General features: G+C 58.2%; 1 protein-coding gene across 1 annotated transcript in view; it reads left to right on the top strand.

Annotated features, from left to right (window-relative positions):
* The first annotated feature begins 8,732 nt into the window (after nt 1-8,732).
* Nucleotides 8,733-27,694, top strand: part of SLC16A2 (solute carrier family 16 member 2) — a 40,207-nt gene continuing 21,245 nt past the window's right edge. Inside the window, 1 exon segment of the mRNA XM_068409206.1 lies at nt 8,733-9,054. Within this exon segment, the coding sequence (XP_068265307.1) occupies nt 8,733-9,054 (322 nt within the window).

Genomic DNA, 27,694 nt, shown 5'->3' with positions numbered 1-27,694 from the left:
CCACCCTAAAATGGAGGATGAGCATCTTCGGTTCAGAACTGGGCCAAGGGAGATGACAGCTCAAAGCAAAATATGCTTCATCTCGAGTTTTCTCTGTGGGCTTCAGCTCCCTGGGAAAGGAGCGGACATTTGGGGTCTGAGTTGCATCACAGGCATTATGTGTAAGAGCCCTTGGCGTGCTCTTCGTTTGCGACAGAAGAGCACGGTGCACGTTAACCTTCTAGCTGCCAGAGGAAGTTTTGCCAGACTGATGCTGTCTTCAGCCTCCCCTAACCACCGAGCTGTTCAACCTGTCACAGGGGATGCTACTGACACACAGAAATGCCATCAAAATGCGTGGGGGGTGGGTTTTTTTTTTTTTAAACAAAACTAGCAACCTCTCTAAAATCCAGGCAACGAGCTGCAGCAGCTGAGGGGTGTTGAAGTTTTGAAGATGAATTATTAATTCTGCCATTGCTGATCTGCCCATCCATCCAGGTCCTGCGCTCCCTTCCGCCGGCCCGTGTCCGGCCACTGTGCGCCAGGCAGCCGCAGACAAAGCAGCCACAAACTACATCAAAAGGCATCTCAATCTGTAGGTATTTCATCGCGCTGACAGCACCGCGAGGCAGCGAGAACGCGAGTTTTAAGCGATAAAATTGAAGCTCCCTGCAAGTAGCTGAATCATGGAGCGTGGAGGCCCAGGCTCCGCACCTTGGGGGGGTGTGTGCCTGCCTGCAGCCTGCCTACGGGGGTGCCCCGGGCTGGGGGGACACCGGGGGGGACTCCCAAGCCAGGGAGGGCCCTGGGATTGGGGGGACATCACACAGGGCAGGTGCCTCCAGGCTTCTGCCCTGCTCACCCCTGTCCCCTCTGCTTCCCCAGCCTCGCTCCATGCTGTAGCCCCCCATGCCCCCCACGTTCCCAGCCGGGGGGGGTGATGAGCCCTGCCCTACGCTGGCTATAGGTGCCTCTCCCTGCACAGGCGACCACGGGCCCAGCTTATCCTCCACAACGATGTAAAAATAAAAAGCGGTGGTGGATCCTCCCTCCCCAAGGTGCAAGGATGTAAAGTGATGCTGCCCCCCCCGCCCAACACAAGGGTGCAAAGCAGCCAGGTACCCCCCTCTCCATGCAGGAATGCAAAGTGACAGCACCCCCCCTTCCTCCATGCAAGGGTGCAGAGAGGCCCAGAGCACCATGATGCCAATGTGCTAAATGGTTTGGGGATCCCCCCCCCACCCCAAATGGTGCAAAGCAGCCTGACTCCCTCCATGCAAAGGTGTAAAACGGTGAAGGACCCCCACACACACACTGATGAATAGGTGCAAAGTGACAAGGGACCCCCCCACGCAAGGAGGCAAAGCAGTGGGGACACCCACCTCCCCATGCAGGGATGCAAAGTGGCCTGGACCCCCCCCCAATACACAGATGCAAAGCTATGGGGGACACCCCTGCAATACAGGGCTGCAAAGCACCCCGGACCCCCCACGCAGGGATGCAAAGCAGTGGGGACACCCCCCTCCCCATGCAGGGATGCAAAGTGGTCCGGACCCCCCCTCCTCCGAGGGTCGGGGGATCCCCTCCATGCAAGATACCCCCCCCAAAGGATGCAAAGCCAAGGGGGACCCCAATAAAAAGCGCCTCCGCGATGCTGTCCCCCCCCCATACAAGACCCCGTGCCTCCTCATCCCCCCCCACCCCTCCTCCGCTCACCTCCGCTGGTTTTAAGCCGGGGGGGGGGTATCTCGCCCCGCGGGGCTGTGCAGGGCTGCGGCGGCCGCTCCGCGCCGCTCCGCAGTGCGCGCAGGGCGCATGTCCCACCCCCCCCTCTCCATCAACCACCCCCGCCCTCCGCTACCGCCTCCGCCCCGCTCCGCACGGTTGGCCCCGGTGCGCGGGGTCCGCACGGTCGGCCCCGGTGCGCGGTGCCGTTCCGGCCCCGCGCACCGGGGCCGATCGTGCGGACCCCGGTTGCATCACCCGGGGGAGGTGGTGAAGGGTCTGGAGCACAAGGGTGATGAGGGGCGGCTGGGGGTGTTTAGGCTGGAGAAAAGGAGGCTCGAGGGAGACCTTCTCGCTGTCTACAACTACCTGGAAGGAGGGAGTAGGGATGTAGGTGTTGGTCGGAGAATGGAGTGAGAGCAGCCCTGAGGAGAAGGGCTTGGGGGTGATGGGTGACGAGAAGCTCACCATGAGCCAGCAACGTGCGCTGGCAGCCCAGAAAGCCACCCGTGTCCTGGGCTGCATCCCCAGCAGCGTGGCCAGCAGGGCGAGGGAGGGGATTCCGCCCCTCTGCTCCGCTCTCCTGAGACCCCCCCTGCAGTGCTGCGTCCAGCTCTGGGGCCCCCAGCATAAGAAGGACATGGAGCTGTTGGAGTGAGTCCAGAGGAGGCCACGGAGATGCTCAGAGGGCCGGAGCACCTCTGCTATGGAGACAGGCTGAGAGAGCTGGGGCTGTTCAGCCTGGAGATGAGAAGGCTCTGGGGAGACCTTCTAGCACCTTCCAGTACCTGAAGGGGCTACAGGAAAGCTGGAGAGGGGCTTTTTACAAGGGCAAGTAGTGACAGGACGAGGGGGAACAGTGTTAAACTGAAAGAGGGGAGACTGAGATGAGATATTAGGAAGAAATTCTTTGGTGTGAGGGTGGTGAGACCCTGACCCAGGTTGCCCAGAGAAGCTGTGGCTGCCCCCTCCCTGGCAGTGTTCAAGGCCACGTTGGATGGGGCTTGGAGCAACCTGGTCTAGTGGAAGGTGTCCCTGCCTGTGGCAGGGGGGTTGGAACTGGATGACCTTCAAGGTCCCTTCCAACCCAAATCAGTCTGTGACTCTGTGATTCTAAGTAACAAGTGATAGGATGAGAGGAAACGGCCTCAAGTTGCACCAGGGGAGGTTTAGATTGGAGATCAGGGAAAATGTCTTCACTGAAAACGTTGTCAAGTGTTGGAACAGGCTGCCCAGGGCAGAGGTGGAGTCCCCATCCCTGGAGGGATTTAAAAGCCGAGTAGATGTGGTGCTGAGGGACATGGGTTAGTGGTGGACTTGGCAGTGCCAGGTTAACAGTTGGACTCGATGATCTTAAAGGTCCTTTCCAACCCAAACGATTCTGTGATTCTGTGGCTCACGCTTTGATTTTTTTTTTCCGGAGCGCTCCAGGGCTGGATGAAGCCGTGTTTGTGCGGAAGGCACCGCAGCGAGCACCGTGGGGGCAGCGGGGCTGAGCTCCCCGTTCCCCAGCACATCAGGCTGCTGCACCCCCAGCCCCGAGCGCTGCTGCCACCGCCCCCGGTCCTCGTCAAGAAGAACAGAAGCATGGCGAGGGCATCCCAAAGGGGTCAGCTGCTGTCCCTGCTGACTCACTGGGCTGGACCTCGGGGTTTGCAGGCAGCAGCCCAAGGGCAGCTCTGGTGCTTCGGGAGCTGCTGGGGCAGGTCTGCACCAACCCCACCTGAGGCTGTCCCCAGAGTCCCTGTCCCCAGGGTCCCTCCTCGAGCAGCCCTGCTCAGGCCGGCTGCTTTGGATTCAGCCTGGACTTCCTTGGCCTGCTGTGCTGTCCCTGTGCTGCTGCACGAGCTGGTGCTACTGGAGGTGTTTTCACCTCAAAAAATGATGTAAATGTTCTCCCTGACCCTAACAGAGCCAGAAGTGCAGCCAGTCGGGGTTGAGACAGGCTGATGCTCCCTCCCAGGACCAGCACAGCCTGCGTTGGCACCACCTCATCGAAGGGACAGGGATTCAGAGGACCCACCTTCAGTGTGAGGTGAGAGCAGCCCCTCTGCCACGGCCCGTTGTGTCGGAGCCGAGAGCTGCCCGACCCTCCCCGGAGCAGCTCCGGGGCTCTCTGTGCTGCCAGGGCTGGCAGGAGCAGCTCAGCACGTCGTGAACCCACAAACTGCCAGGAGTAAGTCCAATGGGTGTCACAACCACCTCGGGCCTCAGCCTCAGGAGCCCCTGGGCCACCTTCTGCACCGCCTGGGCAAGCACGCGCGCAGCCCCTGCACAATGCCTGAGCTCGGAGGGCGCAGGCAGCGAGCAGGCAGCGTGCTGGGGTGCCCCGTGCAGCGTGTCGGGGTGGCCCCTGCAGAGTGCCGGGGTGCCCATGCAGCTTGGCCATCTGCCCACGCTGCGGGGACGGGCAGAGAAAGGCAGGGCACGGCTCCTGGCGCAGATAGATGGGGAGCCAGGGAGCACCGGCTCCGCTCCTGTGCACGGGGAACCTTTGCTGTCCCACCGCAGCCTCACGCGGTGGCCAGGCTACGTGCTAGGGGACATTTCAGCAGATGGCCTGTCAATGGGAGGTCCTTGCAGATCGTCTCTGCCTCTTTACCAGTTCTGCAGATCAGGAACTTCTCTTTCCGTGCCCGGAGCTGTGGGAGGGGATGCTTTGTGCCTGGTGTCTTTGCCGGTGCCAGGGGTGCTGCCATGCTTTCCGGGCAGGGTGCAGGCAGGCAGCAGCACCCTCAGCCCAGGGCTGGCTTCTGCCCGGGCTCTTCCCGGCTCTGTGTGCAGCAGGCGTGGGTTTTTACCCAGCTTTCTTCCTTCCCCACTTGCAGGTTGGGTCTGAGAGCGGCGGTGCCCTCCTGCTCGAGCTCAGCTGCACGAACCAGCTGCACAGATGCTCCTCTGCCCCCAGAGCCACTCTCCCTGGAGATGTTGCGCTGGCTTTGCTCTGGGCCTTGGGGCAGGAGCAGGCAAACCTCCTGGCCACGCAGCTCGCGGAGATGCTCCGGGCATGCCACGAACAGCGTGGGGGCAACCCTCATGCCGTGCTGGCGCTGGGATGTGCCCCCCAGCCTCCCAACCCAGGAGCTGATGGGGAAGTCACATCTGTGCCCGGAATAACTACACAATTATCAGTTACTACAGCTAATTAATGAACCACGGGAACAACTTATCCTGGGGGCACACCACAAACTTCTCTGCTAGCGATGCCCTGAGCACCTCGGGGTTTTAACCTACTTGGAGGCAATGATGGCTCCCACATCAGTGACACTGGGGACAAACAGGCACGCGCTGGCACAGCGGTGCCGGGGTAAGGACCCAGCCAACAACCCCGCGACTCCAACCCTCCACCACGCTCAACTCAGCAAACCCAGCGTCGTGCATCTGGAGTCGGATGCCGCGAGGCTGCCAAAACCCGGCTGCTCTTCGGTTTTGGTCGCAAACCCCCAAGGGGCACAGGAGGAGGTGCTGGGTGCTGTGCCACGGCCGCACGCGCTCGCCTCCCGCGCAGGCTGCTGCGAGGGCTGAGGTAATCCTGGGTAATTCCTGACTTCCATGGAAATGCCTTCAGGCCGCGATGATTATCGCTGTAATTAGCCTCTCTGATTTTTCTTGGTGTTCTATAAAATATTAATTTACAGCTGGATCCTTGCCTCCTTTGTGCGCCGGCTCGAGCTCTTCCCGTCAGCAGAGCATCTCTGGCACCTCTCGCCGAGGTCCTGCGAGGTTACACGGCAGAGCCGGGGCGGCCGCTGCGGCTGGACGGTGGTTGGGGTTGGTCGCTCCGACAGGAGCTTCCACTTCCCTGCAGGAACGTGCCCTTGTAGCTCCTGTTTTAAAGGAAAGACTCCAAACCAGTGAAGCACTCTCCGAAAAGTGCCCTTCACACCTCTTCCACCGGGATGTGAAGGCGAGCAGGCGGCTAAACTGCTCCGAAAGCCCTTTAATACATTTTTCAGCCAAACTAAGTAGAATCGACTTTAATCTTGTTAACGAGGCGGAAAATGCCACCTCTAATATTTTGAACCCCAACATTGGGAAGGTCGGGCAGAGGAAGGGTGCCCCAGTGTGCATTTTGCCTTGGCCGGGTATAACGGGCAGCAGCCCCACGGTGCTGCCCGCAGCCTGGCCGCCCGCCCTCGGGGTTGCTCTCCTTTGAAGGCAGTGCCAGCAGCTGGTACTCTCGCTGCCTTCTCACCGTGACAAGCCTTGGGCTCCGGACCCTGTGTCCCAGCATCCCTGCCAGTGGGTGACCGCTGCCGTGTCCCTTCAGGCTGCCCGTGGGTTGTTTATTTCTCCGGGATAATGTATTTGTTGGCTTTGTCAGGCCAGATGTAACAGCTGTCTTAACTACGGCTGAAATCTAAAGAGATGGGTTGTGCCCAGCATGTGAATGTCTCTGCCCGAGCTGCTCGCTACCAGAGCTGTTTTCCCAGCGCTTTCGGCCAAGCAGCAGACGTTGTCAGTGCTGTTTTGTCCTCAGGACAGCCCAACGTGTCCCCGCACCGCTGCACAACACCCACTGAAGCAAAGCCAGGTTGCAAACCCACTAGGAATTCATATTCTCCTCCGAGGCCATGTCCCGCTGCGACGCTTCCCAAGGTGCTTGCACAAGATATTTCCGTTCGGTCACTCCTCCCCTTCTGCAAAACCAAACACACACGTTTTGTAGCTGCCAGTCCCTTTGGCAGAGGTTCTGGCACCACGTTTCGGAGACAAGCAACAAGCTGCTGACAGCCACACTTTGCCCAGGCAACTGGGGGCCCGTCGGCCGCAGCACCGGGCGCTGCCTACGATCCTTTCTCTGCCCAACCTTCCCGATGTTGGGGATCAAAATATTAGAGGTGGCATTTTTGTTCAGCTTGTGGTTACAGAGCTGCAAACCCTCTGGGTGTGATGCTTCAACCTAAATAAAAGCTGGTCTTGCACCAGCGGGCAGAGCTGTCTGAGAAAATGCTCCACCAAGACACGGTGCGGGCAACGTCCAGGGGAGATTCTGCCCAGTGGGCTCAGTGTCTGGCTCGGGGTCCACATTAATGTTAACCCCCCCGCTTCCCACTCCACAAGAGCCTTCTCCAGAGGGGAGAAGTCTCCGTGAGATGGTGTGTGCCACGGCAAAGGGCTCTCCCACCTCTCTCTCTGCTGTTTTTAATCCATCTCCAGCTCTGCTGCTGTGGGGAATTCACATTTTAGCGGGGGGGGCAGCTCCCCTGCACACAGCCCGGGGTAGCCCAAACCCTTTCCTTCTCAGATTGCCAGGGCTTAATAAAATAAACTCAGCAGGACAGCAACCTCGGCTGGCCCTATGGCGGAATGGTTATTAAAAACCAGCGCTGCGGCTCCCGGCGTCATGTCGGCAGAGGGCAGTGGAAGATGCTCCCAACCCTCCCAAGCCTTCTCCAGCCGCGCTGCGGAGATGGGGATCCGGGGAGGAGACTCCACCAGAGAGGAAGGGGAATAAAAATGCAGTTCCTCCAGCAGGGAGGCTGACCCGAGCATGGCATCACCGCCGGGCACCCCACTGGGTAGGGGGGATTCGGGCTCATCGATCGGTGCGGCGAAGGCGAGGGGAGGAGGCCGCGTCTCCCACCATCGCGTCCCTCCGACCTGGGTCTCGCCAACGCAGACGCAGAGACCCGGAGAACCACTGCTTATCCCCTGGGTGGGAGGAAGCCGATGGCGATGGAGCAGTCCTGGAGCCGGCAGCAATTCACAGCCGGGAGCAGGCGGGCAGGCCACGAGAGGTTTTTCTGGCTGTAGCAATGTCCCAGAGGGTCTTCGCCAAGCCCGGTGAGCCGCAGCACGTAGGCAACCGCGGTCCCACCCCGCAGCCTGCCCGCCTGCAGCCGGGTGCTGCTCCCCGGCACCGGGAGAAGCGGGGAGACGGTGCTGGTGACACGGGCCTGCCTGCAGCCTCCCTGCCCGCCTGCCGTGCCAAGCGTTGGGAATTAATGGCCCTGGAGGGAAAGAAAGAGGAGCGTGAGGTTGGGATGTATTATTTTACTCTGATAGGAATCTGACACTGACACAGCCATTAGGGTAAAGAAAGAATAATAACTTCGACTTGGCATATATTAAAGCGTAAATACCTTCAGCGTGTGAAAAGACAGGCTTTAATATATTGGTGGGTTTGTAATTATTTATTGAAAGAGGAGGAAAAAAAAAAGAGAGCTGATCACAAAACAAGAGCAGCTCCCTGCTGGGTTTGTATGGCCACCACTAGCCCACCCGTGCTGCTCAGCGAACCCCAGTGGGGTGACCCACGGCCCTGGGGAACACCCCGCTGCTGGGACTGAGGTGCGGGCTCCCCGCAGCGAGCAACTGGCGAGGCTCGGGGTCGGTGTCACCAAAACGCTCTCAGAACTTTTTGGGGTGGGGGAAGCCGGCGAGCCAAACATCCCCCTGGCAAGCCCGGCATGAAATGAAACCGATCCCCTCGCCGGGGCTGCGCCCGCTGCTCCCGTTCCCCGGGCCGAGGCGGGGGGGAGCAGCAGCATCAGCCCGCCGCGGCCATCGAGGGCCCCCCCTCGTTCCCCTCCCCGCGGGACGCTCCCGCAGCCGGGGCGGGGAGGGGGGCTGGAGCGCGGGGCCGGGGCTCTCGGGGGGCAGCGGCGGCAGGCGGCGGCGCGGCCAGGCCCCGCGGGGGCGGTGCTGGCGGGGGCCCGCCCCGGGGCTGCGCCCGCCGCAGGATGCGGCCGCTGCGGCGGGGGGCGGGGGCGGTGCGGCGGCCCGACGGGCGATGCGGGGCCGCGGCCGGGCCCGGGGCCGCCTCTAAGCCCCGCGGGCGGGCGGCGGGCGCGGTCGACGTAGGGGAAGCGCCGCCCGCAGCTGGCCGGGCCCGGGGCGGGCGGGGGGAGGGGGGGTGGGTGTGTGTGTGTGCGGGCGGCCCCCGCCGCAGGTAGGGAGCCGGGGGCCGAGCGGCGCGATGGAGGAGGAGGAGGAGGAGGATGGAGGCGGCGGAGGGGAGGCGGGGAGTGAGGCTGCGGCAGGAGGGGGCGGGGCGGGGGGGCCGGCCGCGGGGGGCGGCGGGCATGTGGGACCGGCTGCGGGGCAGTCGGGCGGCGGGCGGCGGGCGGAGCGCGGCCGCGATGGCGCAGCGCGGCGAGAAGGGGTCGGCGGCGGCGGGCGAGGAGGGCGAGCCGCGGGCCGGGGCCGGGGGCGAGCGGGGGCCGAGCGGGGCCGCCGCGCCCTTCCAGCCCCCCGAGGGCGGCTTCGGCTGGGTGGTGGTCTTCGCTGCCGCCTGGTGCAACGGCTCCATCTTCGGCATCCACAACTCCTTCGGGATCCTCTACATGATGCTGCAGAGCGACCTGGGCGAGGGCGAGAAGGACCCCGCGCTGGAGTTCAAAACAGGTACGGGCTCCCCGGCCCCTTCCCGGCCCGGGCAGGGGGAGCAGGGCGGGGAGGGGGGCCCGGGCCGCCCCTCGGGGGTTGCCGAAGGGGAGCTGTCAGCCCCCGGGGCCGGGGGAGCGGAGCGGGGCGCGGCGGGGGAAGGTGCGGCGGCTCGGCCGGCTCTGCCTCCCGGAGCACCCCGGGGAGGCGGCGGGGCTGGAAGCTCCTTCTGGGACGCGGTGAACCGCGATTGCTCCCAGCCCCTCCATCGTTGTAGTCGTGGCTATATTTATCACCGACAGCATCATGTGTTTCTAAGCTCCTGTGTACTCAATTAAAAGTAATTCATTTGAAAAGCATGCCCTTAGCTTGTCCTGCCTCGCGTGTTTTGGAGTAAGGAGAGTAGTGCTGGTGAATCAGCTGGTGGGTGTGAGCCACCCCCTTGGTTTTTTGATTCTTACTGGTATTTTGTTACAGGTTTTTCAAGCTGTGTGTCTGTCTGCACCTTATCTGACGGGTCGTGCTCAGGGGTGGCATCTGCCTTGGCAACACGCTTCCTCCAAGCCGTGCCCATTCAGTGGGAAAGCCAACGCAGGGCAGGTCTGGCAGCGCTGCCTGCGCGGTCACAGTGAGGGCGGTGTGGGGTCTCGAGTAGTTAAGAGCCATTAATAGCAAGACCCACAAACTGCGCCCAGTTGTGTGTTTTGGTAGGACCTACAGGCTCAGCCAGGATTAAGACTGTGTAGAGTTAACGCAGAGAAAAGGGATGTTTCTCGCTGCAAAGACCCCGCTGTTTCCTTGTAGACTTGGCAGAGGGACACCAGCCCCAGCGAGTCCGTGACGGACACCGGTATCGAGAGGCCCAGCCTTGTCCCAGGGCTTGGTATCCTCCCCGAGAAGACCATATCCATCCCTGCGATGGAGACCCATGGCCCACCTTGCTTTTATCTGGCGGGTGGAGACAAGCACTTGGCGTTGAGGGAACCTGCTTGTGGTGTTGTCCTGACTCTGGATGGGACATGGGCAGCAGTCAGGAACCAAGGTGGGAGTGTGCTGTGGAGAGAGGCAGTGCTGGGGGGTGCGTGAGGACCTTAAAGTCTTATTTTGGGACCAGTGTTTTCCGTCTGCTCAGCTGATGCGTGACTGGTGGTCGCGGCGATGAGCGCGCCAGGATGAAATGCGTTACGAGACATGCCACATCTACAGGTCAGGAATTAACTCTGCGCTGCTGTTACTGGAGAAACGATGCGATCGTGTAATTACGGGCAGTAACGGAGTGCTGCAGGGAGCTGTGGCTGTGTGGCCAGTTGTAATTAGGGTGATTGATGGGCTGTGCGAGTGTGCGTGTGATCCCCAGGAAACTCATCGCGGAGCTCTCTGTTTCCTGCTCCCTGTGATCGTATCTGCAAAGCCTAAGGCAGAGCTCTAAAGGTAGAAGCAGTAACAAAAGGAATTAAATACTGCAAGTTCTGATGGTTTAAAGGCTCCGTGCCCGAGACGGAGGGTGTAGGAGTCAGCATCTGCCTCTTGCTCCTGCGATCTCTTTATTTATGGCTATGACCACACAGAGGCCTCGGAAAAGAAGAGCGTGTGGGCGTGCGAGGTGAACCTGGGCTCGGTAATTAAATTGCCTGGGTGACGAATATATGCATTTTGGTCTGGGCGCTTAACGAGGAGGCCGTTAATAGCCCCTGCGCCGCGATGCATCGGCTGAGTGCTGCCTTTGTGGTTCAGGGGCTCCGGTGGGCGCCCGAGGGGAGAGGTGCTGGTGCCGGGGAGCGCGGTACCTCGGGTGCTGCAGCTGCGCTGGCTGGGGCCGAGGGCAGCGGGGTGCAGCATGGGGCCCCCCCTCCAGCCCTTCCTCCCTCGCTCCCACCCCTCCCCGCTCAGGGTTGCATAATTTCCCCGCGGCGCTCGTTTGCGTGCAAACATAATCAGGAAAATATCGTAGCTCCTTTCCAAGCGCTAAGTGATACGGCCTTCCTGAAAAGGCTGCCGCTGTCTGTTTGTCCTCTGACGTCTGTCTGCTCCTGCCGGCTCCAAGCAACAGCCAGACCCCAGGGTCCCCCTCATCCCCCGCCAACCGGGAGCGGGGCGGGGGGACGAGGACCCGGCGCTCGGCATGGCCGTGGGTGCGTCGCTTTGCCCTTCGGCTCTGCTCTGAAATCTCCCCCCCGTTCCCAGGGGGTGGGTTTGCATCAAAGAGGGGGTTTGGAGGCAAAGTGGGGAGTAACGTCGTAAGGCGGTCAGGCATCCCTTTAAAAATAGGGTTATGTTTATGCTAAAGCAGGTACTAGTCTGCACTAAACAATAGCCGCCCCAGCGCACGGCTATAATTATCAAGGTTTATTTCTTGTTTGCATTGGTCACGTTTTCTCGCGTTTGATCTTGAGAGACGCAGGATCCGCGGAGTTCAGGTTTGGGGTCAGGCTTTGAAAACAAGCCCTCTCGCAACAATGCATTGAATGCATAGGCTCCCTTCTTTAGAGAAATATATTTCGCCGCGTATGTCAACAAGCAGCGCTGGGCTGAGGCGGGCTGGGGGCCGGGACCACCGCATGCCCCCACGCCGCGGGGAGCCACCGCCGGGACATTTGCAAGGCACACTCTGTGCTTTCGGGTTTGTTTTCTTTCGGGGGGGAGCGGAGGACTTTGGGGAGGGGAATTGCTGAGACTGGAATTAAAAAAAATAATATACATATGAGCGCTCAGCCAGGAAAAAAAATACCAGTTCTGGGCCCTGCACTTGAAGGAGGATGTTGAGGTGTTGGAGCGAGTTCAGAGGAGGGCGACCAAGCTGGGGAAGGGTCTGGAGGGTCTGACCTATGAGGAACGGCTGAGGGAGCTGGGGATGTTTAGCTGGAGAAGAGGAGGCTCAGAGGTGACCTTAGTGCAGTCTACAACTACCTGAAGGGAGGTTGTAGCGCAGTGGGAGTCGGCCTCTTCTCCCAGGCAACCAGCGATAGGACAAGAGGACACAGCCTCAAGCTTGGCCAGGGGAGGTTCAGGTTGGACATTAGGAAGCATTTCTTCTCAGCAAGGGTCATTAGCCATTGGAAGGGGCTGCCCAGGGAGGTGGTGGAGTCACCATCTCTGGAGGTGTTTAAGAAAAGCCAAGACATGGCACTTAGTGCCCTGGTCTAGTTGCCATGGTGGTGTCAGGGCAATGGTTGGACTCGATGATCCCAGAAGGCTCTTCCAACCTGATTGATTCTGCGATTCTGTGATTCTGTCTCTGCTGGAGAGGTGTCTAGTGATGCTTGAAAGCGTTTGCTGTTCCGGAGCCTTCGGTGCATCTTTTTCCTCCAAACATATCCTTGGTGCTGTGCTTGGAGGTCTGGTAAGGGCTGGCAGGACACCCTGGAGAGGCACACTGATTTTTTAAAAAAATGATTATTTATCTTTTTCCTCTCCCTTCCTCCCCTCTGTGTCAATATCCTGGGTATAGATTAACTCTCTTTGCTTAATATTTAATGTTTTGGTTGCTGAAAATGGGAACTGCAAGCACTCAGAGGGGTGGCCTGAGGAGCTGCTCTGGTTTGGCCACAGCTCCTCCAAGCATGTCTGGGTGTCTGGCAGCATCCTCCGGTCTGTGTGCAGGAACCTGGGGAGCAGCTTCTCCCCTTTAGCCCAGCCCCAGCTGGGGGAGCTGAGGCTGGTGCATGGCCCATAGCCCTGGGCTTGTCCTATCTCCTTGTGCCCTCAAGGCCAAGGCAGAGCTGATGTCCTCTTTATACCTGAATTCCCATCTGTTTCGGTGGGGAATTTCTTCGTGAGCACTGATTTTGCAGCCTTAGGCAGGTGAGCTTAGCTGGAAAAGGCTGTTTTTACTCCGTCATCGTAATGGAGGCTTGGTAAGAAAGAGTGAGTTTGTTTCTGGGAAAAAAATAAAGCATTTCAGTGCTAATAGTCATAGTGAAAGTTCAGGAGGAGAAGCCATGTATGACTCTTTGGGCTGAAGAAGAGTCCTGTGGCGGGTGAGTGTTGCTAGAGCACCAGGAGCTGAGAAGGGAAACCCCAAGGAGAGCGTAACTCGCAGGAGGTGATTCTTGGAAATGGTCCGAACTACATTTCAGCAATACTCCACAGGCCAGGTGAGACTGAATAGGGACGGCTGCCACAAAACTGCACTTTATTTAGCCTGCTGCAACGTCGACACATACCCCAGGTGTTAGGTTTGGACTTGGGGAAAGGTGAGGGCACTCTTACCAACACCCTTAAATACAAATTACCAACCAGTAGTACCTGCGACCTGTGATGGGTGTCATTGCCCCGTGCTGGCACCTGGGAGGTTCCTCTCCCTCCCGTCTCTTGAAGGTGACACTGTGGTTCTTACCCAAATCTGCAGGATTTGGTGCTTTTATTAATTGCCAGGGAGCTGCGCTGGCCCCGTTTCACAGATGCTTAGGCTGAGTGTGCTGTGGACCTCGGCGTTCCTGGGGGCTTCCCCACGTCCATCCGGCTTTTCAGCCCTCCTCCATGTATCCAAACCCCACGGAGGGATGCGCTGTCATGAGCAATGTTTACATAGCCCGCACGGGGATGTAAATCTGGCAAAAAGAGCCAAAAACCCCTTTTATCACCCAGCCCTACTAGCTGGGGAGTGCAAGTGGCACCGTGGAGCTTTCCCAGCTTTACTGGTGGTTTCCCACAGTGTGCCAGTGCCGGGCTCTTCCTCGGCTCAGCTCCTACCGTTTTGGGGGCTGGAGCTTGTGATTGCAAGGGAACGGGTGAATTGCAGAGGAACTGGGTATTTGTTGCTTGAGCTGAGTGCAAGGTGAGATAAAGCAGCCTGAGAAGCAATCACGGCATTAAACCTGGTTCTTGGGGCCGTTGGCAGCGATTAAGGTTATTAGGAGGCCGGAGCGCTGTTTCTAAGGGAGGTTCTTGTTTCTAAAGACTGCAGGGGCCCTGTCCTCCAGCACACTTGCCATTTTAGTGGGTTTTAATTAATTTTTAGGTGTCCTCCACCAGCCAGCCAAGGAGATGCTCCAGTCTTGGTTGTATTTTCCAGTGGACATCACGCGTGAGTGGTAGCAGCTCCTGTGACCTTGCTGTGGGGTATGAAGAAGCAGCGCACGGGGTTGTGCAAGTGGTTTGGGGTCCTGTCAGTTACAACAAAACAAACCAACCCACCCCACCTTGCTGGGATTTGATCCGAGTTTAAACTTTAAAATTTGAAAAGTTTAAACTTTGAAGGCTCCAGGTTTCAGCTCCATCGCTGAGAGTGGGCTGGGAGGAGGAGGAGGGGTTGGGGGGGTGAAGGGGGTGGATGCTGCCAGGTGCGGGATGGATGCAAAGGTGCGGGGTGAGATGGGGTGCGATGCGATGCAACGCCGTGGGGTTGGGGGGGGGTCGGCAGCAAAGCAGCAGTTTCATTTCGCATTTTGGGGGAAAATCCAGGAGTTTGACTAGTCACCCTTTAATCCCCTTAAAAACCCTCAGCGGCTGAAAGCCGACCATCAGCTGGGACGGCTGACGTCCAGCACCTTAAAATAGACCTGACCCATCAGGTTGGGCGAAACCCCGTAGCCGGGAGGAGCCGCTGACCGCGCTGGCCGTGCCCGCCGGGCCGGCTGCGCATAGCTTGCGCGGGCGTTGTCACCAACCTCCCGCCTCGTGTGTGTCCCCAGGGCAGCTCCTCTGGCTCCTTCCCTCCTTATCCCGTGTGTTACGGACGTGTCCGCTCACGGGGCTCATCCCACCATGTACCAGGCGGGCGGTGGGAGAAGCTGTCTTCCCAACAAGCCGGTGGCGTGATGGAGACCACCGGGCTGGGTGGATGTGGAGCTGCCGGATTCCTCGTGGGGTTTGTAGGGCTGTTTGGGGAAGGAGGAATAACCTGGGTTTTCACTATCCCAGGGCTGGTTTTGTACCCTGCAGTGCAAGGGGGACATTCCTGCTAGGGGTGTGGGTGGCAGTGACCAAGCCCTGCTCCTGCCACGCTAACAGGGGAGCTCATCCCAATGGGACGGTGGCACTGGAAAGGATTGGGATCAGTCAGCACCGTCTTGATATAGGGCCCAGGGAGCCTTTTGCTTTTTTATCCCGGTGACAACTCGGGACCTGCGCCAAAGCCGCACTGGAGTGACAGTGCTGCAGGGCAAAGAGCTGCGTGGGCTCACGGGGACCTCGGTGGCGTTTGGGTCGGTGCCACGTGGGCTCCCCAAGCAGTCCCCCCGCCTGGAGACAGCTGAGGCTTCGCCCCGGCTCAGTGGTTGGGGTTTTGCCCACTTTTGGCTGGTGTCCACGTGCTATAGGGAACTTCTGGCTCGTCACCAAATACCTCGGTCTGTCACACTCACTTTTTTGGGGGTGATGAGCCCCCAGGGGGTTCCTACGAGCTGGGCAGGGCATGGAGAAGGATGCCAGCGTTTCCTGACTGGGACAGTGGCTGAGCACCCACCTCTTGCAGCCAGCAGTTTCCCTGGGGAATCGCTTTTGCTTTCTGCAACCACAATCCTGTGTGTCCGTGGTGTAACCACACCTGCTCTGGCAGTGGGGGCAAGAAGACTGGGAACTCCTCGTACACCAATATAACACGCCTGCAAAAATGCTGCTGCGCCCATTGCAGCAGGGATTTGTTGGGTTTTCCCTTCCTCTTCCTCGAAGGATTGATTATTCCCTGTTGCAAGGGAAGGAGATGCAGCCTTTTGGCATTCAGCCCTGCGGAGAAAGGCCGGTGGAGGAGCGTGTGCCGGGCTGGGCGTTGCGTTGGGCTCTTGTGCCGGGACTATTCCCGTGCCCACCGCGGGCACCGGGGAGCTCGGTTCGCTCCGGGCTCTTCCCGTTCATCCACCCCGAGACAGTTGGGGCAGTTGCAAAACCCACGTGTGACGTGTGCTGGGAATTGCTGCAACACGCTCGCAGGCGCGAGCCCGTTCCAGGCTCTCCCAGGCACCTCGTACAACAGGTCCTGCCAGCTGCCGGGGCAGGCGGGATGCCGGGGTGACCCAGGGGTGCAGCCTTGGAGTGTGGCACAGCCCTGGGTTTGATTAGTGCATTTTCAGGCTTTTTTTTCCCCCCTCTGCCCTTTTATTTGTAGTCCCCCCAAAAATACCCAATGCAAGAGCTCCCCGCTGCCGCCAGCACATCCCTCGAGAGCTGGAGTGGGGTGAAGCACGGGGAAAGCCCTTGGGAGCAGCTGCCAGGTTGCAGTCCTGTGCCCGTGGCGCTTTACTGCGCCGGGACTCGTCTTGGGCATGCCTAGCAGCCGTGCCGTGCTGTACTGTGCTGTGCCATACCATGCCGTACCGTACCGTGCCACTTTCTGCACGAGGAGCAGCTCAGGGTGCTCTGAGCAACCTCCTGGGCTCACGTGGGACCGGTGAGAGGACAGCGGTGATGTGCTGGCACCTCGGTCCCGTCACCCCTTTGCGCCTTTGCTTTGCACACCCCTGAGGAGCTCCAGCCTGGAGACATCCCGTACCTGCATCCACGCACCCCACAGAAGTGTTGCACCACCCCGCAGTGATACAAGCTCCTGGCGCTGTGACCCAGGTGCGGGCACCTCAGTGCGAGATGGAGACGGGATTTTGGGGTCGGTGCTGCTGGCAGCATGGCTTTGGGAGTGGCTGGTTGCCACAACCCTGCCGTGGAGGAGGCAAGCTCACCGGACCCAGTTTTCCTCCCCGTCTTTGGGATCTTTTTGGCTCTGGGTTTGGATTTAGCCGCTCAGCGATGGTTTTTAGCTCCCCTTCCCTGACGCAGAGCAGCGAGCGGGGGCGCAGGCGCCTTCCCAGCGCGGGGAAGCCCCGTGTGCTGCCGGCGCGATGCGGGCGCTCGCTGCATGGGCTGACTTGCTGGGGTTCGCCCCGGGCGAGCGCCGGGGCCCTCCTCGGGGAGGAGAAACAACCCTCCCACAGTGAAGGAACCTGCTTTGAGCACCCACCCATCACTCCATCCCTGGGGACCAGCTGGGACGGGGACCCCCGGGGCACTCAGCCCCCCCGCCCTGCCCAGCGGCATCCCCAAAAGCCCCTTTCTTGGCACCAAAACAACGCTGCTGTTTCAAGCTCTTGGCCTTAATCCGTCCTCCCGCGGATCCCGTGCGTAAAAGGGAGGTGAAATCCTTCCCTCTCGGGGGGATGTTGCGTGAGCGGGTGTGTTGGCGCTCGCCGAGGAGTCAGGCGTTTCGGCCGGAGGGTTTATACAAACCCCGCGTGAAGCTTAATAAAGCTGGAGCCTGCCGAGGTGGAAACCAAATGTGATGGCAGCTCCTTACGTGGGGATTGTGCCTCCTGCGTGCTGTCTGAATCGGGTCCGCTGGAAGAAAAAATCACCTGTGATTAAGGATTGACGGTAATTACATAATGAGTACGCGCCAGATGGTGCCCAGACAAGCTCCCTCCTGGGATTTCCCAACTTTTGGAGGGTTTAGCTTTGCAATCATCCTAAAGCGCTTTACTGTGGGGGGGTAATTATTGATCCTACGGCAGCACCCGGCGCGATTTGCGCAGGGCTCGGGAGCCGCTGGAGCCGGGCTCGGGGCGAGCTGCCTCCTCTGAGAGCCGGGGCAGCTCCGGGGCATGGGCAGGCGCTGGGGATGGATCTCCCCGCTCCATACCCAGCATTGCAATGGCAGAAAGAAACCAAAAAATAGGAGAGAAAAGCTGCTTTTTGGGTCTGTCAGTGAAGCGAGCAGGGCAGCCCTGCTCTCTCCGGTGATGAAGAGGCAACATCAAGATGTTCTTGATGGCTGGCCAGCTATTAATCCATGTATTTTAGTAAAAACCCGTTTATTTCTTAAGGTTTATGGAAGCGGGGAGCACTGGGGGTGGGGGGAGCTTGTCTGGGATTAAACTCGCCCGAAAGCCAAGCACGCCAAGCTCGCGAGCCTGGGGAGGGCTTAATTAAAGTCAAAGGAGAAGCGTTTCCAAGAAAATAACACCGGGTATTTAAACGGGATATTTTCATTCTGGGCCCAGAACATCTCCTTTCCCTCTTCGGTGTCAGCTTTAATAAAGCAAAATGAGATCTCCAAGAAAAACAAATTGGAGCTCTTAAAAGGCGCTGCGGAGATAAACATCAGTAACAGTGTTGCTGGTAACACCTTGGGTTATTAAAAACGGAAAGAATGCTAACGATGCGATTTGCATCGGCCTTTCTTGTGGCTGAGTCCCGGGCAGGAGCCCGCTCGCCCTGGGAGAGGGGGGTGACGGCCCCGGCACCCCTCACCGTGGCCTCTGGGCCGGGGTGCGGGGCACAGGCAGCTCGCTGGCCAGGAGGATTGGGGTGTGTTGGGAAACGGTCCACCGCGTGGGGGATTTTGGAGAGCTTTATTTTTCTTTCCCGAAGCCTGTAATACCTCCCTGCCGAGAGCTGGCGGGGTCGGGAGCGGCGCTGAGGTCAAATGCTAAAAGACTCGAAAAAATGGCAAGAATCAGGATTCAGGGACATCAAACTTAAAAACCTAAATTACACCAGGGCTGATCTTGTTGGAAAGGATTAAAAGCTGCCCCTTTTTTTTCCTGTGTGCTTCCATCCTGGCCAGAGCTGACCATGTCCTGGTCTGAAGCTGGTGGAGGCCACCGGTGCCTTCCCTGGGTACCAGCGGGGATGGAAGCGGGGGGCGATGCTGCTGACCCAGGTTTGGGGTGAGGGAGCCCAGCGCTGCCGTGGGGTCCTGTCTGTCTGTCTGCCGAGTGTGAGGATGCTTTTGGACAGGGTGGCTTTAAAACACCCGGTGTGATGCTGTCCACCCCATAAACCCAACCTGCCACTGCCTGCCAGCGGGACGGGGGTGCAGAGGCCAGCTCCTGCCGTGCCCGGCTCCATCAGATAAGGCAATTACAGCTTATCGCTTAATTGCGGAGTATAATAATAGCACACTGTCATTGGGACTAGGACGTTGCCAAGGGGTGAATATTGGTGCTGTGGGGGTTTTGGTCTTTATTCAGAATAAACTCGGCGGGGCCTCAGCTCTGCTGGAGGTGTGAGGTCTTTGTGGGGCTCCTCCTGCCCGTACCCCACCGCACCCCCCCGCCCGTGGGGAAATTCAGCCCTGGTGCCAGGGAAGCTCGCCCGCAGTCGGTGAGAAACCAGCCTAGGTGAGGAGCGACGGGGATGTTGTCGCCCACTTTCTGGACGGCTTTTCCCTTGCGCCTTGGGGATGCGGTTTCCATCCCGTGCAGGTTCCCCTGTCCTGTTGGTAGGTCGCGGGGTGCTTGCTGCTGCACATGGGCATCGGACTGATGCGGGGTATCCGGATGCCCTCAGGATGGGCAAAAGCAAATTTCATCCTTGCAACTCTTTCCCAGCCTGCTGGGGCTGGTGTGGGAGAGGTGAGCGGGGCATCGGCCCCGGTACCAGAGCTCTGCTTGTCTCTGACCCGCGGGGTCCCCGTTTTCCACTGTCCCCACAGAACCCTGCGGCCATCGAGGTGTCTGTGTGCTCCCTGTGTCGGGATTTGGGGCATTTTCCTGCCCAGACTGGCTTGGCTGGGGAGTTTCTGCCTTGAAAATGGGGATTTTTGAGACCCGTATTGGTGCAGGGGGGGTTTCTCACCAAGAATTGAAGTTTTGCCGTGTTTGTCGTGACATCTGCAGGGTAGGGTGATAAAAATTTGGGACGTCTGGGGACAAGGGGTGGTGTTGCAGGCTTTTAGCTGGGAGAGCCTGACCTTTGGATCTGCATTTTGGGAGAGGGCCTTTATTAAGGGAGATACATATAAAATCAAATGTGTTGCCTAAAGCTAAGAAATCACAGCAGGTTTGGGTTTGTTTTTTTTTGAGCTGTTAAACTCTGCCCTGCTTCAGTTCACCAACCAAAGCTGAACCAAACAGAGTGGAGGTACTTCAGGTCCTGATTTGACCTCTGTGCCTGGCTGTTAACCCTCGCTGGCCCATCCTAAACTACACCCGCAGATAAGATTAGCCCCAATCTGGGTTTCAGACCTTGTTTCCCTCCCTGGGACAACACCCCCCCTAATCCAAGGTTTCCCACCCACCCTGTCCTCAGCCTCACCCCGCCATGGTTTGTGCCCCACTGTCTTCGTAAAACAAAACACGCCGCAGCAAAAAACAGAAAGCAGTTTTTACAGCAGGGTGGTGAAGAGTTTTTTGCTCAATGCAGGCGGTTACTTAGATTTTTATTGCGGGATGAAGAGGGAAGGAGGAAAATAAAACCCTGAAAAAGCTGTTGGGAAGATGATGCCAGGCAGAGCGGCACGAAAAAGCAACGTCTTTGGGGGTTTTTAATGTTTCCTCTGCTTCCGAAGCAGGAATTAGCTCTAGCGAAGTGTCAGACAGGGTGATGTTGGGCCACTGGCCGCACGCTGGCACGTTTTGCAGCAGGTAGCCCTTTCTTTTGTCACCTGGGGCAAAGCTCAGGCTTTGTCTGAGCATTTGAGTCAGGGAAAAAGATGAAGAGCCGAAAGAGCGGGGTGCCAGGGCCGGTGTGCTGCGAGCGGCAGGTTTGCTGGCTGGTTTCCCCATCCGTCAGGGCTGGTGACGAGATGATCTCCTCCATTTTCCTATGAATGAATCAGTTTTGGCTCAGCCTGATGGTCAGACTGGTTAAGCGAGAAGCAGCTGGGATTAGTCTCCATCAGCAATCGAGACACAAGCGAGCCTCTCCCCGGCTCTGCGAACGCCTGTGTGATCCCCAGCCAGCGTCTCGATGCCCAGTGGGACTGGCAGCAGTACAGGAGCGCCACAAGCCCTGGCTTGGTGGGGTTCAGCTTGTCCATCACCCCATTCCCTTACACCTCCGTGCTCTTCCCAGCTCCTCGACGCACTGAAACTTCGTGGCTGGGTGGACGCAAACAAGGATCTGCATCCCTGCTCTCTGCTGTCCTCCTGCATCTCTCCTCGGTCAGTGCCTCAGCACGGATTTTTTTGGGGTGGGTGAATTTGAGCTTCAGGTCGCCTGTGGTTGCTGCTTCAGCTGTGGCCAGGGCGCACAGCTTGGCTGCATTTGTCGCTCCGGTCCTGAGGTGGCCCCAGTTCAGAGTTGCTCCTTGGCCAGAAGAAAGGGCTTGACAATTTTGCCGTGACTCCAGCTGTAGCCATTGGGGTTTGGGAGCCCTTCCTACCTGGGGCAGCTGCCTCCGCTCGGCCCCGTGGCTGCAGAGCCCATGGTGCAGATTTCCCTGGTCTCACCGCTCTTTCCTTCCTCGCTGGCACATGGCACAGACCCTTGGCCCCGCACCGGCATTCGGCACCCCGGCCCTGCTCTGCCCATCACGTGCAGCAGCTCGCCGTGGCCTGGTGTCCTCCAGCAGATCCCCCACGGTCTGGTGCTGGGGCGAGCAGCAGGGTTAGACCCACCCCACACTTGGGGTGTTGCATCCCAGGGCTGCCCGTGGCCTCTCGCATCCCTCCTTACCCCAAAATTCCAGGGCGCCTCAGCTCTGCTGCTGAAGCCAGAATCAGAATCAGTCAGGTTGGAAGAGCCCTCTGGGCTCATCGAGTCCCAACCATTGCCCTGACACCACCATGTCAACTAGACCATGGCACTAAGCCGCTCGGCCCCTGCTCTTCTCTTTGCCCCTGGGCATGGAGAGGCTTCACGGGAGAAATGGGAGCTCAGGCGCTTCAAAATGAGCGTGAGGACTGCGGCGTGTGTTACCTACAGCTATCCCACGGCTGGCGCCTGTGGAAACAGGGTAATTGTGATTCCTGCCCCAAAATGCAGGATAGCAAGAGGAGGCTTTCCTGGCTACGGAGGTGGGACGCGTGTCTTTGAAACCTGAACCGCAGGAGGACCAAAACTTACCCAGTGCCTGCTAGAAACCTTCATTAACCTGCCCTGTTACTTATTCCGATTTCAAAGCCCTTGATGCAGCAAAAACCGAAGGCATTTCTCTGCAGAAGCCCATTAATATTTCACCGGGCTTCGAAGCGCTTTGCTGCCGAGGCACTTTAAATGCCATGGGCTGTCCCCAGTTCCCCTTGGTCTCGTTAAACATTGTGCGGCTCCGGGGAAGCCACAGGGCGTCGTGTGGGCTAAAGCCCTCGGCGGGTGCTTTTTTAATATATATGTATATGTGTGTGTATACATAGATGCACACAGGCGTATCTGTGCACGTATCTGTGTACTCGGCACTGGTGAGGCCACACCTCGATTACTGTGTCCAGTTCTGGGCCCCGCACTTCAAGAAAGATGTTGAGGTGTTGGAGCGAGTCCAGAGGAGGGCGACCAAGCTGGTGAAGGGTCTGGAGGGTCTGACCTCCGAGGAACGGCTGAGGGAGCTGGGGGTGTTTAGCCTGGAGAAGAGGAGGCTCAGAGGTGACCTTAGTGCAGTCTACAACTACCTGAAGGGAGGTTGTAGTGCAGTGGGAGTTGGCCTCTTCTCCCAGGCAACCAGCGATAGGACAAGAGGACACAGCCTCAAGCTGCGCCAGGGGAGGTTCAGGTTGGACATTAGGAAGCATTTCTTCTCAGCAAGGGTCATTAGCCATTGGAAGGGGCTGCCCAGGGAGGTGGTGGAGTCCCCATCTCTGGATGTGTTTAAGAAAAGACTGGACATGGCACTTAGTGCCATGGTCTAGTTGCCATGGTGGTGTCCGGGCAACGGTTGGACTCGATGATCCCAGAGGGCTCTTCCAACCTCATTGATTCTGTGATATATGTATGTGTGTGTGTATTATGGATCCCCATTCAAGGTGCATCGGCAAGAGCCGGAGGGCTCGCGGCTGGGTTCCCGAGATGCCGGGTACCATCCTGCGCCTTGTCCGTGGCTTTTCTCCCCCCCGCCCCAAGCACTGAAGGGCGGGGCTGGCCCTTCCCCGCACTGCGGGGCGGCTGCCGAAGCCACCCGGCGTCTGAAAAACTTTCAAATGAGAGCAGGTCAACCAGAAATAACAGCCCGTTGGCAAAGGGATAGAACCTGTTTGTTGTTGGGGGAAAAAAATGAACTACTGCTGTTCTGCAGTTTCCTTTAGCTATCAGATTTGCTTAATTACAGCATGGTGTATTTTTCCGAGATATCCAGGTGTTCTCAAATGTGTGCTTTAATATAAGGAAGCTCCAAGAGATTTAAATCACATGGATATTTTATCCCTCTTTCAGCCTCGGGGTGTTTGGATTAAATGATGATACACAAGTCTTGCGTTGTTCGAGGACTTTTTTCCCCATCAGTAGGCTTCAGGAGCACCATCCAGAAAGGTTAGTGTCTCTGTGCTGGAGACCCAGGGGAAGCTCTCTAGCACCAGAGGAGGAAATAATTGGCCATCAGGAAGGGTCTGGAGGGTCTGTCTACACACACATACATATATCACAGAAAAAATCAGGTTGGAAGAGCTCTCTGGGATCATCGAGTCCAACCATTGCCCTGACACCACCCTGTCACTAGACCATGGCCATCAGGAATAAAGCCCAGACCTTCCACCACAGGGCCGTTTTGCCGCATGGATGCGGCTGGGGCCGCTCGGGATGCTGCCCTGGCTGCGTGCCCCGTGCGAGGGCTCTGCTCAACCTGCTCACAAACAGCTTTTCTTCATTTATTTTGATTCCTAAAGATATTTGCTAAACGGCGGAGACTCCCCGATGGATCCCCTGCCGTGGTCAGTCGTCACCTTGCGCCGTCCCTCCTGCTGCAGGAGGGTTTGGGCTCGGGCTGAGCACCGGGACCGGCCCAGATGGAAGAGGCCATTGCAGGGAGACCTTCTCTCCCTTCTGAACGAAGCTTGGGGGCAAAGCAACTCTAAAAGCCGCCTGGCGCGGCGCGGAGAGGGGCCTCCCTTCGGGAAGCACCCGCAGCCGCCACGGAGATTTTTCCCTTTCATATTTCTAGTCCCGTGTGCAGTCTGGTATTGGGCGGACTTTGTCTTCGGGGAAATCGGGGCCTTGTTGGGTGTAAGCAAATAACTAACATAACTGGAATATTTTGGTAATATTCAGGCGGGTGGCTCTGCTCGGGGGCCGTGGGCGAGGCGTCGCTGCCACCCCAGCGCTCTCTGTGTCGGGGTGCTTGCCCCGGGGGGGCTCAGGTTGCCACAGTGTTTTTTTCCCCCCTGAGCTTGGGGGGTTCCGTGGGGTGGTTACGGGCTGGGGGGTGAACCCTGCTCTGCTCCCTTGTTTTTTTTGGGGAAGGTGCCTTTAGAGACTGGTGGGGTGTAGTGTGACAAGAGCCAGGCACCGAATTGCGCTGGTGGGAAGGGGCAAGGGATAATTAATTATTAATGAGTCCCCAGGAGGGACGTGGGAAGGTGTCTGCGCTGAGCACCACACACAGGGAAAGGGTTGGGTCAACTGGGAGACGTGGAGCAGAGGAAGGGGAATGATGTGCAGTGGCGAAGCCCAGACTTGGGTTGTTTCTGCTAGAGCAGGGAAGGTGCATCACTGCCTTCAGCTCTCTAAAACTTGCTGAAAAGGTAACGAGCTGGTCTCTCTGTCCAGTGAGGGACAGGTTGCAAAGTGATGCTTTGAAATTTAGCAGCAAGGAAGGTGTTGGTTGGGAGAAATACTTGGAGTGCAGGAAGAGCAGCCCTTGTGTAGGGCAGGTTGGAGATCACAGAATCACAGAATCAGTCAGGTTGGAAGAGCCCTCTGGGATCACTGAGTCCAACCATTGCCCTGACACCACCATGTCAAACTAGACCAGGGCACTAAGTGCCATGTCCAGTCTTTTCTTAAACCCCTCCAGAGATGGTGACTCCACCACCTCCCTGGGCAGCCCCTTCCAATGGCTAATGACCCTTGCTGAGAAGAAATGCTTCCTAATGTCCGACCTGAACCTCCCCTGGCGAAGCTTCAGGCTGTGTCCTCTTGTCCTATCACTAGTTGCCTGGGAGAAGAGGCCGACTCCCACTCCTCTACAACCTCCCTTCAGGTAGTTGTAGACTGCACTAAGGTCACCTCTGAGCCTCCTCTTCTCCAGGCTAAACACCCCCAGCTCCCTCAGCCGTTCCTCAGTGGTCAGACCCTCCAGACCCTTCACCAGCTTGGTCGCCCTCCTCTTGATCTCCTCTGGAGATGTCCACAACCGGAGAGTTTGGAGAACAGGCTGGGCAGAAGCCTGCCAGGGCTGGGAGGAGACCAAAGATGTCCTGCAACAGCAGCTATTTGTCTGAAAAAATGGTGTTTGAAGTGTGTGGGCCGGGTGGAGGAGCTGTGGCCAGGGCTCCTGGGGTTGGTCTCGAGCACGCTGTGACTCTCTCCTTGATGGTCAGGGCTGGCAGAGGGCTGGAAGTATTTTTCTTTCTGAGTATCCCTTAACTGACTGAAAGGGAAGGCTGTCAAATACTGACCGGGAGGGGAAAAAGATCTTCATGAGCTTGTGACCAGCCCAACATTTCACCTCCATTTATTCTCCCCGGCCTCTTTATTATCCCTTTGGAAAAAAAAAAGGGTGTTTTTTTTTTTCTCTTTCCCTCCATTTAACTGCTATTTATTTGCTGGTAAGTGGAAGGAATTCAGCTGGGATCAGCCTGGCTCCTGCCAGCAACTGGAGTTGAAAAGTTTCCGTGGGGAAGATGTAAGAGCAGAGCAGGGGGGTTGTTTTCCAGCCCTCGCTCTGCGGGCCCCTGCAGCACGGCCAGCCAGGTTGGGTGGCTTTAATTCTCTTTTTTTGTCTGGGATGTTGGCAAGCAGCCGTGGGAGTTGCAGTGGGAGGAGTGTGGACCCGGGCCGGAGGGTTTCTTCTTGCTGTTAATGGGAAACAGAAGATGGCTCAGGAGAAATTTGGCAAAGAGAGAAACTTTTCTGTCTCTTCCAGCTTGGAAAAAAAGGCTTTCTCACCCCAGCCTCCCCGCAGAAGGCGGAGGGTTCCCAAACGCAGCCAAGGCTGAGAGGAGACAGAAAGAGCCCGGTGATTTCATAAGGGATGGAGCAGCCTTGGGCCACCAGCCGCGGTTGGGGAGGGGGACCCAACCTGCCTCTGTTGGGGGCCGGGAGCCCTCCCGTCTTCTCCTCAAGGCATCAAGGGGTTGGGATGCCCCCGGTGCTTTCACCCCAGAGTAACACGGGGGATTTTTGGGGTCCTGCAGCCATGCCTTGGGTATAACATCGCCGTGTAGATGGATGTGCGATGCCAGCTGCGGTGGTGGGTGCGCACTGGGTGTAGGCACCTGCAGGGATGCACGTGGTTGCTGTGCCTGGCCGGGAGATGAACAAGACCTTGGCTCAGAGGGCTCGTGTCCTCGCAGGCACCCACCCCCTTGCACCCTCCCCACCCTCTTTGCAGACATGGTGGTGTTGCCTTGGATGGACAACTGTGTCTTGCAGAGCGGTCTCTTGGTGCTGGTAATCTCCAAAGGGAGATAAAGCGGTGGGGCGGATTCCAGAAGCTCCTTCACCCCCGTGCTGCACTGTCCTCCCAGTTGTCTGTGTGCTGCAGGAACTGGTTACCAGTATGAGTCTACCCGTTACAAGAAGTGGTTACGGTGGGGATTTGGAGGAGATGACACGTTTTTGGGCTGGGGGCAGAGGAAGGGTGCCACCACCACCCTGTTGGGGACGGGAGGATGGCTGTGGCAGGGCGTGAGTGCTGAGCTGGTCCCAAGCTTGTACAAGCGACTGGAGGAGGTTAATCATAGGCAAAGCCCAGTGAAGTTTGGTCAGGTCACGGCTTTTCCAAAGGCTTAACACTGCGGACGTGCAGCGGCCAGCGTCCGGGGCTGCGCTGACCCCCGCCGTCCCGCCGGAGTTAATCATTGCCATCAGCTCCAGGACCTGCCTGGCTCCAGCAGTGGGAACCGTGTCCCCAAAAACACAGGGTGAGGAGCCAGCATGTGGGGCCTGGAGGAAACCCCAACCTGCTGGGGTGCGTTGGGCTGGGGAGAGCTGGGCCCTCTGACCTTGACCCTAACCCTGACCCTGACCCTAACCCACATCCTAGCCCTAACTGTGCCCATAACCCTGCCCCTAACCCAAACCCTGGTCCTGACCCTGTCCCTAATCTTGACCCTACCTAAACCCTAACACTGACCCTAACTCAATCCTGACCCTAATCCTGACCCTGACCTTGACCCTGACTCTAACCCAAACCCTAACCTTGACCCTTTACTCTCCTTTTCCTTTTATAAGGTAGATACTGTGTTTATTGCCCTCTCAGAAGCAATGTGGTCACCCAGAGCGGGGCAACCTGGAGCAGGCGCTGGCAGCCGCTCGGGAGCCCCCCGCTCTCCCCAGTTGCCCTGATGGGCCCTGTGCTGCCATCTGCGCTGGGGGCTGGATGGGGGGGAAGGATCTGGTCTGCTTCGGTCACCCAGTCCCAGCTGGGAGGTCCCTGGGGGCTGCTGGTCCAGCCCCGAGCTGCTGTGCTAGGAGATGTGGCCGCTGCGTGCCAGGAGTGTGTAAATCCCAAATTGCTCCAAATTAAACCCAGGAATTACGAAATTTGGGGTCTGGCCCCCATCTGCTTGCCTCGCTGAGAGTTAGCTCTTCAAACTGGGGCTGGGGGCTGCTGGTGGTTTCCCCACTGTGTTTTCCTCACCATCCCACTGCAGAGCTGCCAAATAAACACGGGGGCTTCTGTCCTTCGGGCGAGCGTCCCCCCCCATGGCAGGGCAGATGTTCGAGGGGTGTCACAGCTGGGGAGAAACTTTATATTAAAAAAAAAGGAAAGATGGAAAAAATCAGGAGGATTTTTTTCCTCCTGCTCGCTGCTGGTGTTCCTGATGCTGGAAGGGTTTTTTATATATATATAAAAAAAAATATATATATAAAAATACTTTCTTCTCCCCGTGGGTGTGTTTTGAAAAGGGGCTTGGGAACA

This window comes from Nyctibius grandis, chromosome 10, assembly GCF_013368605.1.
Source record: "Nyctibius grandis isolate bNycGra1 chromosome 10, bNycGra1.pri, whole genome shotgun sequence".
Lineage (NCBI taxonomy): Eukaryota > Metazoa > Chordata > Aves > Nyctibiiformes > Nyctibiidae > Nyctibius > Nyctibius grandis.
This window is presented reverse-complemented; position numbering and strand designations above follow the sequence as displayed.